Consider the following 14,516-nt stretch of genomic DNA (forward strand, 5'->3'; position numbering starts at 1 on the left):
CGGACAGAACCAGAGTTAAAAAATTATTAAATATTTCACCAGTCAGCTTTGACCTTACTTCAGGCTGTAATTTCTGCTTCCAGGAGAGCAGGAGCTGCCAGCAGGCCCTGCACTGGTGTAGCATCTTGCAGAGCTATAAACAGTGCAGGGCCAGCAGGAAATCCAGGGCTCAGCAGCCAAACACTGGGGAGGTGCCAGCACAGAGGGATGAGAACAATTACATAAAACCAAGCTGATATTAATGAAGTTCATTACTGATATAGCCTGGCTGACAAAAGTGCAACTCTAATTAGTTTATCTTGGTAGTAGAATAATTCTTGCTTAAGATTGCTGTGAGAGAAGTGATACAGGAATGCTGGATTTGACTGCACTGTACATACAATATTCCAAGGTTGCCATGAGGGGGTGTCTCTGATGGAACTGACACCACAGAGCATCCACACTCATTCACTGAAAAAAGAGCTAAACAGGAAAAAAATCCCCCAACATCTGAAGGAGCTTCTTTTACAGATTAAACAAAGCAGCAGCTGTTACAGCATGAGACACCACTGCAAAAATGCAGACCCAAAACCTCCCCACAAAACCAGAAACACAAAACCCTGACCTATCCAAACCTTTTCAGGGAATTGCTGGAAGCCTGGCTAAGTTGAAGCCTTTAAGGGACAATATTTATCACCTAAGTTGATGAATTTTAGCAAGTCTTTACCAAATTTGCCTTGATTTCCCTGCAGGAGGATGGTGTAGCTTTGCTGAGGTTTGAGAGCAGGCTGTTCATGTGCTCTCAGTGCTGAGATTGAGCCCTTGGCAAGCCAAGGCAGTGCCAGAGCTGCTGTGTTTGAGCAGGACACTCAGCACATCCTCACTGCAGGTAACAGCACCTAGGAAGTCACCAATTTCAAGGATTTTCTCCTGAAACAAAGTCGAGTTACTTAAAAATGACATTGTTACATTTTAAAGATTTAATTAAAAAAAACTTCAAACTTTTAAAACCATCGATGCTGTGACAGTGCAAACAGCATACAATTTATTGCTCAACTTCTGCATGGGTACATACATTAAGTACTTAAAAACCATTTTATACAGATTTTTTTTTTTTGTTAAAGCTCATGTAACAGCTGGGTGAAAATACAATGATACCAATGCTAAAACACTCTGTAATAAATACAATGGAAATGATAAACTAAGAACTGTCAGTTTGTGGAGGAGTAATTACACTTGTATAAACTAATTACAACTACAGACAAAGAACTGAGGATGTGCAGAGCCAGGAACCTACTACATAGTGTAAAGTACAACAAATGGCACCTGTTAAGTGTGTGGTGCTGTTTAAAAAGATGCTACATCGAGCTGGAGGATGGTGCTGTGACAGGAGCAGAGCTTGAACTTCCACCAATGCAGCCTTTTAAACACACCAGGAGTTCAGTACACATGTAGTGTTGTGGAACAGGAATTTCAAAACAGCTTGTGTGCTCTGGACTTTAGTACAACACAAAAATTTGGTACAAATAAATCAGTTTAGGGAAACTGAACCTATGTGCAAAAAAAAAAAAAAAAATTAGAATACATACTGTACAAAGCACCATTACAAAACTCTTTACACCGAGAAATTAAATCCTCTGAAACTCAACTGTGAACTGTATATTTGAAATCTACAAAAGTCACTGTTCATAATTAAACATTCATAATGAAAAGCAACAGCATAAAACCATGATGTGACATCTCTCTAAAACAACCAAAGACTGGATAAAGTAAAACCCAGTAAGAGGGACACATTGAAATAAATATTCACATTAATCATGGGGTGAAAGTCCAAGGTTAAAATGCAATATTAGGCTTAGCACCTTTTTGAGGGGAAAGTAGCTGACGTGTTCTTGAAACAAAATTTTGGAAAGGAATCAACCCTTTACCACTTTCAGATAAACATCTGACTGGGTGATGAGGTGCTTTAGTTAAAGCTCTCAGTCTTTATGAAGGTAGAAAGGCACTCAAAATACTTGGTATATTCATCCTCATCTGTCAGCTATGGAAAGTTCAATGCAGATTTGTCTAGTTTTGCCTATAATATATTAAATTTACAATATCTGTAGCAGTTAAAAAAATTCTCAATGCCATACCAAAATGTTTAGTAGAAAAACAGATGTACTGCTAAGGCTGCTGTGAAAATGAATGTAATTATCAGCTGATCTCAGCTCTCTGTTCTGCAGAGCTCATCTCCTCCCTCCCCAAAGGTGCTTTTGTGACAGCAAGGTGACCATAACCATGCATTCAATAAACCCACCAAATTTCATATTTGCCATGGTCCATGCCCAGGGAGGCTGTGGCCACAGGCTGGGCAAACACAGGGGCTAAAACAGAAAACCAAACCTTTAAAAAATCACTTGTGTCAGTGATTTTACACCAGTTCCACGACACAAGGAGCTGTCTGTGAGAGCCCTGCAGCAGCCACTGAGCCTCAGAGCTGGCAGGGCTGGGGACAAAGCCAGGGCAGGAACGTGCTGGGCTCCCAGAGCTGCTCAGGGAGCTGGGCAGCCCTGCAGGGAGGCACCAACAGCTGCCCTTCCATGGAGTGCAGGAGCCCACTGAAAATAAAGGGAAAGGAAAAGGGAAAAAAGAGAAAAGAAAGGGAAAGGAAAGGAGAAATGCAAAGAAAAGGCTCTGCTGTGTTTCCAGCCTGGCTGTCCCAGCAAGTCTCCTGGCTTTCTGTTTCCATCCCTAAGCAGCCTCATCCTGCAGCCAGCCCAGAAAGGGAAGCAAAGTCCCTTGGAGCAAAGCTGCCAGCAGCAGCTGTACAACAGAAATAATCACACCAACGTGTGGCTTTGGCTCACCAGATTCTCACCACAATTCTAGAACAGCAGTCCCTTGCCCACTATTCCAACACACAACATCCAGGAGTAGTTTACTCACTGTGGCAGAGCAGGATTTCGTTTAAGCTGCACAGAACAGACAGTCAATGGCTGGTTCACTGTGACTGACACTGCAAACATCAACAGCTGCTTACATCCCATCCCTTCAGCATTTTCAATACCTCTGACTTTCTTCTCATTGGCAGTGAAAAAATAGTGCAGATTTGATGATTAATTGTAACCTAAGTTACAAAAACACAACACTGATTGGAAAAAAACTGCTACTTCTTCCAAATATTCTCGTGGCTGAGAGGAGAAGGGCACTGTCTCTGAAGCAGCCTGATTTATCCACACACCAAGAGCAGATCAGACAGATCTCAACTGAGAATTTCCAAACTAACATCAAAGTTCAGTTCCCTCTACTGGTAGTGCATTTTATTCCCCTTTGAAGAGATCAACCCATGCTATAAATCATATATATACTTACTTCCATCCCTACAATCAATAAATTATGTGCTCTTACAACCTCATTTCCAAAGCACATTACACATATTTCAGTCAATACACCATTTTTCCTTAGCTGTAACTTAAACCCACGTGTCATGAGCAGCTGGACAGAGATTACAACATGTTTTACCTGATAAATCTTTAGCATCAACAAATACAGAATATGATTTGGCTGCATTCAAACAAACTTTGGTTGACTGGACAGGATGGATTCTGGAACAAACTGCTGACAGGCTTCTGCTGGCAAAGCCCATCAGTGCTTCAACAGCTGAAAAATGCAGTGTTTCAATTTAAGGTCAAAAGCAACAAAAAGTACTCTTGACAGACTTGTTAGAAAAATGCTGTTTTAAAAAAAAATCAAAATATCTACTGTTCATTAAGAAAAGGTTATTCCACGTGTAAACACAAGGACTGTACCAAATAGTCTGTGTCACTCACTAGAAATTCTGCTGGAGGAATCTGACAAGTGATATAAATAGGACCCCAAAACATCATATTCGGAATTCCTGCTTGAAAAATATAAAAAAAGCCCCTGTGGCAACATTTACCTGGAATTTACATTGCAGAATATCATGGTTTACTATAAGAAAATGCAGTTAACATGTAAGTGGCTTTCATTAAAAAGATTAATGATTCTTTCAGCCAATTTTATGCAAAGTTAGAATAATCCAAAATATTTTTTTTTCCAAAAATAGCAGGTATAGATGCTGTTCAGTATCATACATTTAAAACAGGCTGAAACGTGACTTGTACCGACTGCTGAAGTTGTGTCTTGGTATCTGAGAATAGAAATCAGGTAGGCAAATATAATAGATTACCTCTTACAAAAATAGTAGTAGTCTTTAAGTATAGAATACTGCTTAACTGTTGAAATGTAGGAAAAGTCAGCATTCTGTATGTTCAAGATATTAGTTTTTAATAGCAGCTGAATGATCCTATGGCAGGAACCACAGAACCTATTTTCTTGAAATAAAAAACTTTAAAAATTAAAAAAAAAAAATCCAAAAGTTGTCCTTTCCCTCCCAATGTCCTAGTGTAGAAAAGGGAAAGTTTCCTGTATTTCAAGCATTTCTTGAGTCTTGGCTGAGGGAAGGAAGGGCTTTCTGGCTGACAGGAGTATAAATAGAGTGTGGGAGAGGCTGGCAGGGTCATTCCACAGCAAAGCCACAGGTCTCCTCGATGGCCGTGAGCAGCTTCTCGTAGAGCTTCTCGTAGCTCTCGTAGGCAGGAATGTCGATCCTGTTGAAGCTGGGGGGAAGCACAAGCACAGAGGGTTCAGCTCTGCCCCACCTCACCGAGCTGCACATGCTGCCAGCAGGGCTCGAGTAAAGAATGAGGCCCCCCAGCTCCATGAAACAAAATCCAGATTTCACACCTCTAAGGGACAGCTTTGATTGTGTCACAAAAGACAAAAGAAGTGAGACTGCTCCAAATGCTCTGACAGCAGATTGGTCTTCAAGCTACAGATCACAAGAGAGAACTGAGAAAGCCTTACCAGGTATGAGCTTTAGGCAAATTATTAGTGCTGGCATCGATCTGGTGTATTGTGAAGAGTCGTGGGCCTGCAGCACCTGAAAACCCAGAGGAATAACATGAAATGGCTTTGGTGCACTGCAACCACAAGAGAGCAACTAAACACAAAGAGAAGCTCTGCACCAAGGAAGATGAAATCATAAACAGGCAGGAAAAAACTGCAAAGTCCCAGTGGTTGTGGGACAGACCCCTCCTTGCCCACCCAGACAGCCCTGCAGTTATTTAAAGGAAAGGTAAGGAAAAAAAACACTGATAAGGAAGAATAAATCAGCTTTTTCACTCAGTGTACTGCATAATCCCAACAAGTTTTTAATTTCTCTTATCTCACCCCTCCTATAGAACAAAACTGTACCTGTCCCTGTTTTATAACTTAAAGAGTGGCCAATTCCACTGAAATCCCACAGTGTCACAATGTCAATTCCTTATAATTTTATTAAATTAATCTGACTACTAGAAATTCCTTTAATGTCTCTGCTAAAGAGAAAAGACTGCAGCACAGCCATTGCTTAGACTTGGTCTGCACTGAAGATGCCACAAAGGACAGAAGAGGCTACAAATGAGCAAATGAGCAAAACTGGAATCCTGCTCTGAGCAGCCATTCAAAATACAATTCAGAGGGTCAGTGCTTCTCATGGGGACTCTGCTGTTAAACAAGAGCCTGAGCTTGAGTTGTGTTACTGCATTTCAGTCTAAAAGAGCTGTACAACTGATGAGGGCTTGTAAAAGCAGGAATTAAAACCCTGGATTCTGGAACCCCTCTAAGATCTGAGCTGATCAGAACCTCCTGCCAGAGAAGGGAGTGAAGAAATAAAAGAGCCATTTGCACCTGCTTAAGAAGGTACCACACAAGCACACAGAAAAGAGCCACTGATTGCAATCAGACACGAAAATGGCTCTGCAGAGGGCCCAGGGCAGCCGCGGCCCCACCTCGGCCGCTCCCGGCGTTACCTTGCAGTGCCTTGAAGCCCTGCAGGGGCACCCGCGAGGAGCCGGTCACGAACTGCAGCAGCCGCGCCCTCCTCTCCTCGTCGAAGAGCTCCACGGCCTTCCAGAACCACTTGACGATGTTGCTGTCGGGGGTGCAGTGTTTTAACCTCGTGTTTGCCTTCCAGTCGTTCACATCGATTTTTCCCAGTCCGCAAATGATGAGCTGTACATTTAAAATAGATTTATTATATTATTTCATCACTTGGTTTGGAGCCAAATTATGAAGAAATGAGAGTGAAAAATGGACAGATTTTGTACCAAAGGCTTATAACTTCTCCCTCATCTTAAGCAATGCAGAAATATACATTTCTTGTTTTTTTAAATTTTACCTCTGTACACAAACCATTTTTCAAATGGTCTCAATTCAAATTAAAAAGAACCCAAACAAGAGGGCCTTGACCAGTCAGTTAAACAGAAGCACAGACTGTAGCCCTGTATGACAGTGCAGGAATAATTCCCATTTGACCTCAGTATTTCTTTAGGAACATGGCCCAGGGTGCAGATTGGCAGGTCCAGCTCTGGAGCCCCAGAAGGAACCTTGTTCCTGTGACACCACCCAAAGGACAGAGCTGACACTGACACTGAGCTTTCAGTGCTCCTGAAGGGAGATCCACAATGGATTGGGTTCAGTTCAGTGAGGATGTGATCATAATTCTGAAGACATTTTTATGATTAAGAACACTGGACCTTCCCCTTTCTTATTCTACACCTGCAAAATGGTTCAGGGTTAGCAGCATGGCTGCCTCACTGCTGGGAGTGGGAATATTTGGGATAAATGAGGAGCAATCACCACGTTCCAGCCCAGGGATCACAAGCACATGTGAATAATTTACCTGAGGCCATTTTACATGGCAAACCCCTCAACTCCACAGACTACAATTCCATTTCAGTTTAAAACAAGCTTGGGATCTGTGGATTTGCCTTCAGAGAATATTGTTGGGATGCTGATCCTGACACTCTGTAGCACACTTATTTGTGACAGAACCCTTCCTTCTGCTGGATTTACAGGACCAATGGAGTTTGGCAAAACTGAGCTCTGCAAACCCCAGTGCCTGACACCATTCAGGGCAGTGCACTGAGGGCTGACAGCCTGTTCTGCTGGCAGCATTGAATTTCCCATGAGGAAACTGCCCTGGGAGAGCTCTGCACCAGGACTCTGATGGAGCAGAGAACAGCCCGAGGCCACTGCAGGTCCTCAGCAGGCTCAGAGGGTTTGAGCTGCAGGGGAGCCACTTGTGCAGCTGCTGTGAGCTGTCAGCTCCAGGACACGGCCACGGCTCTCACGGGGGGCACACACACAGCCACGGTCCCCTGAGCTGCTCTGCCCCATCCCAGGTGAGAGCACACCAGGACAGCCCCGCGTTCCCGCAGCTCTGGGAGCCTCAGCACTGTGGGATCTCAGCACCCCAGGACTGAGGTGTCACCGAGAGCACCCTTGGGGGGCTCAGGAGTCCTGGAATGTTGCCAGAAGTGTCTGGTGGCTGGACTTTGATCCTACACGGGAGACGACACCTGTATGAGGATAGGAGGGTTTCACCGGGGTGAATGGTGAAGGGATCAGTTAATTAGAGGGTGAGACACAGGGTTTAGGATTTCTGTACAGGGGGGTTTAGAGAAGTAAGATGGAGGAATTGGGGCGTGTCCTGTCCTTCTTCTTCTTCTTCTTCTTCTCCTCATCTTCTTGGTGATGGTGGCACTTTGGGATTGGTCGTTACTGAAAGTGCACCGGACAATAAAAATAAAAAGGATTGGGGAAAAATGATAAATATTGTACACGTAACCATGGGTATAAAGATAGGTGACTGTCTGGAGGGCTACACAGTGTGCTCATGGCTGGCTGCTGAGCAGAGCTCTGTCGGGCCGAAAGAAAATCTTTTAGATAAACAATTAATAAACACCGAGACCGAGAAAAGAACTGAAGCCTCTTCTCGTCCTTTGAAACGCGGGCTGCCCCAAGGCCACCCCGGGCCTTTCCAGGCCCTTCAAACAGCCGAAAACCGGACACAGCACAACGCTGCTGCACTGACCTCCAGCTCCTTCTCATCGAATGTCTTCAGCAGATGTTGTGGGATTACTTCATTAAATCCCTTCTGGAGCGCCAGAAACTGAGCTTCAATTCCTCGTAAAAACCGCCAGTTCACATAAAGCCTGTGAGCAAGTGCAAATTGGGTTTGTGGAGGATGTATTCAAATACAATAGAGCTGCAATTCCGTTTATCCAGCCCCAAACCACAGCCCCACTGACAGGATTACAGCAGAGCCCTGCACAACCCCACAGCACAACACTGACAAGCACTTTAACAGTGTAATTGTTGAAGTAAATCCAGCATTCCAATACCACTTCTCACAATTTTAAGCAAGAACTCTTCTACTACCAAGATAAACTAATTAAGAGTTGCACTTTTGTCAGGCAGAGGAGACTGTATCAGTAATGGCCTTCATTAACAGCTCCTCCCCACTGCAGAAAATCGAAAAAGAGCCTGGGAAAAGCTGCTGATGTACCTGACATATTCCTTTTTGTTCTCCTCAGTCACGGGGATGCTTTTGCCGTTGGGTTTCAGCTCGTGCTGGATGATCTCCCCGTAGGCGTTGTGCTCCACACAGAACGTGTGGTCCAGGACCCCGGTGATGTCGTTCTCACTGGGGCAAAGAAAGCAGCAAATGACTGAGGGAAAACAAATTCTGCAAATATATTACAGCCATGTTCTATCTGACAGAAGCACAATTTCATTTCTCAATGGCATTTCGAAGTCATGCCTGGATGTAGAAGGTGAACATACCATTTTACTATGTTACATTTAAAAACCTTTATCAAAGTTTCACTATTATATTTTAAAAGTTTCACTATTGTATTTTAATAACCTGTCACTGTTAATAATAGGTAAAATTAATAAATTCATATTAACTCCACACTCCTCCCCCCTAAAATCTGAGTAGCTTGAGCATTTTTAGCCTTAAAGAAGCTGAATTGTGTGAGAGATAGTTCTTAAATCTGCCTGAGGAGGAGATCAAAATACACCTCATTTCCAGGATTTAGGAGCATTATCACATAACAGAGACAGCATTCTAACATCCTGAGGCACCCTACAGAGCACATACAGTATCCAGACTAAGCTGTTATGGAGATCAGGGTCCACCAATTCCATGTCATCCAGAGTAATTGGCTTCCCAAGCAGCTGCTTGTAGAAAGGCAACGTGAAGCCGCCGTCAATGTAGTGCCCGTGGAACACAGCCATCCCCATGATCCTGCCCACAAAGTGGAAATAGGACAAGTGTTCCTGGAACAGAGCAGAGACAAGGCCACGCTGCTGAGTGACTCCCCCACTGCTGAGCACGAGACAAAATTTCAACACCCAGAAAAGAAGAAAACCCCAAGCCCAAACCATGTGCAGAGGTTTTGTTTTGTTTCATGGCACCACTGAGCATTTCACTTCCAGTCCAGGAGTCTTACAAGTAACAATCAAACTGAATTTCTCCCAAAGGAATCATAAATTGACATCTGACAGAAAATTAAGAACACATTTGCGAAGCTTGATCAGTGCAAAAAAGAAACCATCATATAATTGTACAAATTCAGTGTCCAGCAGTGGCAATGGTAAGAATTTGGCTCCTGAGTGTTGAGCCCTGCCCAGGTGAGTGTTTGGTTTCTCAGCCCTACCGGGTTGACGGCGGAGTCGGGGTTGATCTGCAGCGTGTAAATGTCATCCCGCGAGTACTGGAAGAGCCCATAGTAAGGATTCAGCATCTCATGGGACAGCAGGTACAGCCACTCCCTGGAAAACAAAAGCTTCTATTGCAACTCTAGAGACAAATGCATTCTGACACTGAGAATCATTCCAAAAGCCTGATTTTTTAAATCTTACTATTAAACATAAATGTGAAGGAAGTTATCTCTGAACATGCTGAGATATGGCTGAAATCAGAATTATTTTTACTAGCTCAGTAACCACACAACACCTGACAGCTGTCCAAGATTTTCCTTCAGGTTACTCATGTCCAGGAGAGTTTCTGACTGTGATTCTCCTACATCCATTACACACTAAGACAAGACATTATGTATTCACTTGAATAGAAAGATGTTGGAATCAAAGCTTTTGATATAAATCATCTTTAAGGTAATGGATATATTTAGCTCAAGTTTTAATTATGTGTTCACAAATCAGTAAATAATGGTCTGACAATTGGGAATGTCATTTTTTATAAGGGAAAAGTAACCTTAGACTATTGACAGACTGAAGCTGCCCACCAACTGCTGGTGGCAACATTTTGCTTCAAACAGCAGTGACAGTTTGCAATAAGGCATATTTTTTGGTTAAAATTGTGCATAAAGACAAGTATTTAGTGGTATATATTCTCAGATACCCAAACTTCACTAACCAAAGAAAAATATGTTAATTTCTATAGATACCAAAACCTCTCACATATGACAGATATTTGACATGATGAGTAATTTGCATTTTATTTTCAATAAATTAGTCCCTTTTTTTTGAAGCATTTTTTCTTTTACAATGCTACCTAGAGCCATATGTTCTTCTGACATTTAATCTGTTACAGAAATAAAAATAAATGAGAATAATACAAAAGAAGCTGGGCTGGTTGAGGATTCAAAGCCCAGGGGAAGGACAGAGGAGCCACTGTTTACCTGGCCACACCTCCATAATCAAGGCCCTCCTCCCCACGGAATTTTATCATCAATCGTTTCCACAGGTCCTTTGGCCTCATCTTCATGACTTGCCTGTAGGATTCCTGTAAACACACAACACTTCCTTTTATTAACTGCTGCTTACAGAGTAAAAGCTGCTGCTGGCTATTGGAAGTGAAGGGAGTTTCAGACTCGAGTCCAAAGGGAACACTCTTAAAGGGGACATTATTTTCCTGATCTTCATCAGTTTCTCAAATCACAGATTGTTTCTTCATTTTCTCCAAATGTGACAACACTTGTCAAATTAACTGATGAGAAGCTGAGAAGAACCACTTCCCATTAAATTTCCAGGGGTGAGCAGTGATCAGAACATTGTCCCACATTCTCACATTACTGATACAATTTTTTTGTAAGTTAACTCCTTTTGTTTTCCATAAGGGCTCCTGGTTTTTGCAGCCTGAAAAGCCAAGAGTGGAGCCTGTACTCTGGATAAAATACATGTGCCAGCCTCCAAGAAGCACCTCAAGAATGGAATCAGCAATGCCATCTCAGTAAATCCACAGGATTATTCCTCTGTCAATAAGTGTTCACCAAAAAAACACAGAAAGCAAGTTGAAAGGGAGAACAAATGCAAAGGAATTAGAGAAAAAAGAAAAGTCTGGTTCTTATTTATGTCCAGTATCAGCCCAAGCTCTGCCTCTGCAGGACAGAGGAGGCAGGTGGGTGTGTGGGGACACAACACACCAGACTGAACAAGAACATCATAATTCTGCAGCCCTCCCTCCCTTCTTCTTTCAGTTGCTGACAAAGTGATCTGACTCTCCAAAGGGAAGACCAACACAAATCTTTCTTGGCTGGGAAAAATTGTGACAACACAGAGGGGAGATCAAGTTTGTGGGTGGGGTAAAAATGCAACAGGGATGGGTGGGATGGGTGAAAGTCCTCAAAAGGACAAACTGTTCTCCAGAAAAGGCCAATGAATTATAAATGTGTTTAGTCAAGTCAATATAATGATTCTGCTGAATCAGAATTCTGAATTCCCAAACAGAATGCAGAGACCCCACTGTGGGCATCTCTGGCCATTCAGAAGCCCAGACAGGTGTAAAATTGATCTGATTGTGGAGAGAGAATTCAGATCAATGATAAGAAATCCAAACTCTGAAGAGGAATCCTTTTCAGTAGTAGTTTTACTTAAGTGACACTGTATCAAAGATCACTAATAACAGAGCTGAATTTTTAACATCCCCTCTAAAACACTCATCAGCTTCTCAAATACATGGAAGGAGGGAGACTGGATCGTAAAAAGTGCTCAGACCCCTTCCCCAGTCCCTGACATGGGCTGCACATCTCCAGCCACAGAGAAAGTTTTCCTTGATTTAGGTAGAGACATCTACATCAATTACATGTCAGTGTGGCATCCCCCTGGAACGGCTCCTCCTCACCACGGTACAATCCCAGTTCCAACTGCAGCCCCCGAGGTTCCACCTAAGTGAACAACTCCTTTCCACAGCTACAAACAACCCCCCTGCTGTGGTGTGTTCTTAAGTTCGTTAGTTTGCTCCCCCCATTTTCTGTATTACTTCCTGCTGCTACCCTGCCAGTTAGGTTGCTATGGAAATGAAACTGCTCCTCCCTTGGTTTCTCTTATAAAGTGAAAGTTGTTTCCTCCTTGGGGTCAGTCAATCACTCTTTTTCTCCTCCCAGGTTTCGAGAATTTTCTTTTCTCTGGGAGGTATGGTTGGCTGTAGCCCCGGAGCCCCTCCTATGATTTATAACAGTTGGTTACTTTAGTATATCAGTTATGTTTCGTACCTCCAAATATGTATTTCTATTGGATAGCCGGGTTTCCCTGCCTTCTTCCCCCCTTTTCCCTTAAAACCCTCTCCTGCCCCTTGTTCGGGGCCATTTGCTGGGTGTTTCCCCTCCTTGTTGGTTCTTCTGTAATAAACCGACAGTTTACCCCCAGCAAGTGGTCGCCTCCTAATTCGTCTCTCACCGCGCTGCTCCGAGCTATCCCCCAGCTCAGCCTGAGGCCAAAGCCGCCGAGGGGGGCTGTTTTCTGATGCACAGGGGCCCTGGCCTTCGCCCCTCACCAGACAGCCGGATTCCAGGGCCGTTCACGCCCCCGCGCACCCCCCCATTAAGAAACAGGTGAAAATCTCGAGTTACCTCAAAAATCTCCTCCCTGGAGACCTCGATCCGACAGTGGCCAGCCTGGGGCTGCTGCTGGGACAGCTCCTGCCTCAGGATCTTCAGCTTCTGCACCAGGTCCCGCTTGTAGCGCGGCACCGTCAGGCACTCGGCCTCGTCCGGGAGCTGGCACAGGGACAGCCCCGGCTGCTGCTGCTGCTGCTGCTGCTGGTCCTTGAGCTGGTTCTGCCGGCTGCAACACACACACACACACTGCGGCCTCAGACACCGCCATCCCGCCCTGCAGCCATTGCACCCACACTGCCGCCCATTTATTGGGATTATTGCTGTGATTACGCTGAAAACGTCTGCGGCCAGTAAAGAATCAATTCAGAGCGATTTTATCCTGACTAAAGACATATGGCTCTGTCTTTCTTGGCAACTATCAGGTGTTTTCAGGGCTTGTTATTTCTATTAGTGCTACTCTACAAAGTATGCAAAAGGTTACAGCACATACAATAAGGTATTATCCATACAATTTCACTACTGAGCTGCTGACACTGAATTTCTCAGAGACCGTTTCCATATTTCCTTTGCGTGTTTTCCCTTCCTCCATTTTAAAATTCAGGGATCTGCCAAACACTCTGCCTCTAATCTCCAGTCAATACCATAGTCTGTTTTAAATGGCTTGTCTGGAAAAGAGCAAGCTCACAAAAAGATGTTTGTACTGGCAGCTTGGCAAGGACCTTGTCCCTTGTACCTGGCCGAGTCTGGACCACAGGAATGTGGGAGTTCACATGGAACTAATTGGCACAGATAAACAAGGATTTTTACTAGCAATTCCGAGAGATTTGGTAAATCTGACTTCTTACTAGGAAAAGTAAATGGATCGTGTTGCAGAGATGTTCTCTCTGGGTTGTTTCTTGTACACAGTGAGTGGATATTTTTATAGCTTTTTAGTACGGCATGCCCAAGCAACACAGGATAAAAACTGTATTTTTAAAGCCTAAGAATATCATCTCACAGTGGAGTACATGAGAATACCCTACATTTACTGGATAAATAAGAAACATTACAATTTAGAATGTTTTCCACTGGAAAGCTAGTTTTTTTAAAATATCAAAGATCAAAAAAAATAGATGGAACCAAACACTGTTGTAATGTATTTATAATTTCATTTCATACATGAAATTGATAATTTCAATTTCTAATAAATTTATCATAAACTAATAATTGTAATGTATTTTATAATGTCAATGAAATTTACATTTCAATGTCTGTTTTGAGACAAGGCCTAGTAGAAAACTCTCCTGGCCAATCAAAATTCACCTGCAGACTTTTCTACAGGGACACCCAAAAAAATACAAATCATTGTAATAATTTAGACACACACTGGCTCTATGTCATTTGTGCCATGTGCATGGTAACTTTCACTTGTGATTAGTTTTAAATATGAATCTCATTTAAACTGTATTTACTTCATACAGTATTAAAGCTAAATCCTTATTCTATAGTCTGCAATTTCTAATTCCATAAGGAGGACTAAATGAAAATATTCCTTGTATAAGACTACCAGAGAAGGCCATATTTATAAAGTGAGCACCCCTCCATACCACGTTTAAGGGTAAAAAGTCAAAGTTCCCCAAAGCACAGAGCTAGACAGGGCCATTCTTAAAGGAAATGTAGTCTCTGAAAAAAGCATGATTTTAGCATCAAATGAAATCATTACTTTTCTCCACACAGTGCTTCCCAAAATAAGAAAGTAGTAGGAGGAGAAAAATAAAATGCCATCTTCCAGATTTGACTAAAAATGATCAGTGCAGTATTAGCTAAAGAACCTGCAGTGTTTGAGGTCATTAAATTTCATTTCTC

General features: G+C 43.0%; 1 protein-coding gene across 1 annotated transcript in view; it reads right to left on the reverse strand.

The window, feature by feature from the left end:
• Nucleotides 1-931: 931 nt before the first annotated feature.
• The window catches only part of SMURF2 (SMAD specific E3 ubiquitin protein ligase 2), a 64,130-nt gene continuing 50,545 nt past the window's right edge, over nucleotides 932-14,516 (reverse strand). The window contains exons 11-19 of the mRNA XM_064728228.1: nucleotides 12,684-12,897; nucleotides 10,515-10,618; nucleotides 9,531-9,645; nucleotides 8,972-9,150; nucleotides 8,375-8,512; nucleotides 7,901-8,021; nucleotides 5,835-6,036; nucleotides 4,849-4,924; nucleotides 932-4,601 (exon numbers count right to left, since the gene is read on the reverse strand). Of these exons, the coding sequence (XP_064584298.1) occupies nucleotides 4,502-4,601; nucleotides 4,849-4,924; nucleotides 5,835-6,036; nucleotides 7,901-8,021; nucleotides 8,375-8,512; nucleotides 8,972-9,150; nucleotides 9,531-9,645; nucleotides 10,515-10,618; nucleotides 12,684-12,897 (1,249 nt within the window). The 3' untranslated portion in view covers nucleotides 932-4,501. The remainder of the gene's footprint in view (nucleotides 4,602-4,848; nucleotides 4,925-5,834; nucleotides 6,037-7,900; nucleotides 8,022-8,374; nucleotides 8,513-8,971; nucleotides 9,151-9,530; nucleotides 9,646-10,514; nucleotides 10,619-12,683; nucleotides 12,898-14,516) is intronic.

The sequence above is a fragment of the Zonotrichia leucophrys genome, chromosome 18 (assembly GCF_028769735.1).
Source record: "Zonotrichia leucophrys gambelii isolate GWCS_2022_RI chromosome 18, RI_Zleu_2.0, whole genome shotgun sequence".
In the NCBI taxonomy this organism is placed as follows: Eukaryota; Metazoa; Chordata; class Aves; order Passeriformes; family Passerellidae; genus Zonotrichia; species Zonotrichia leucophrys.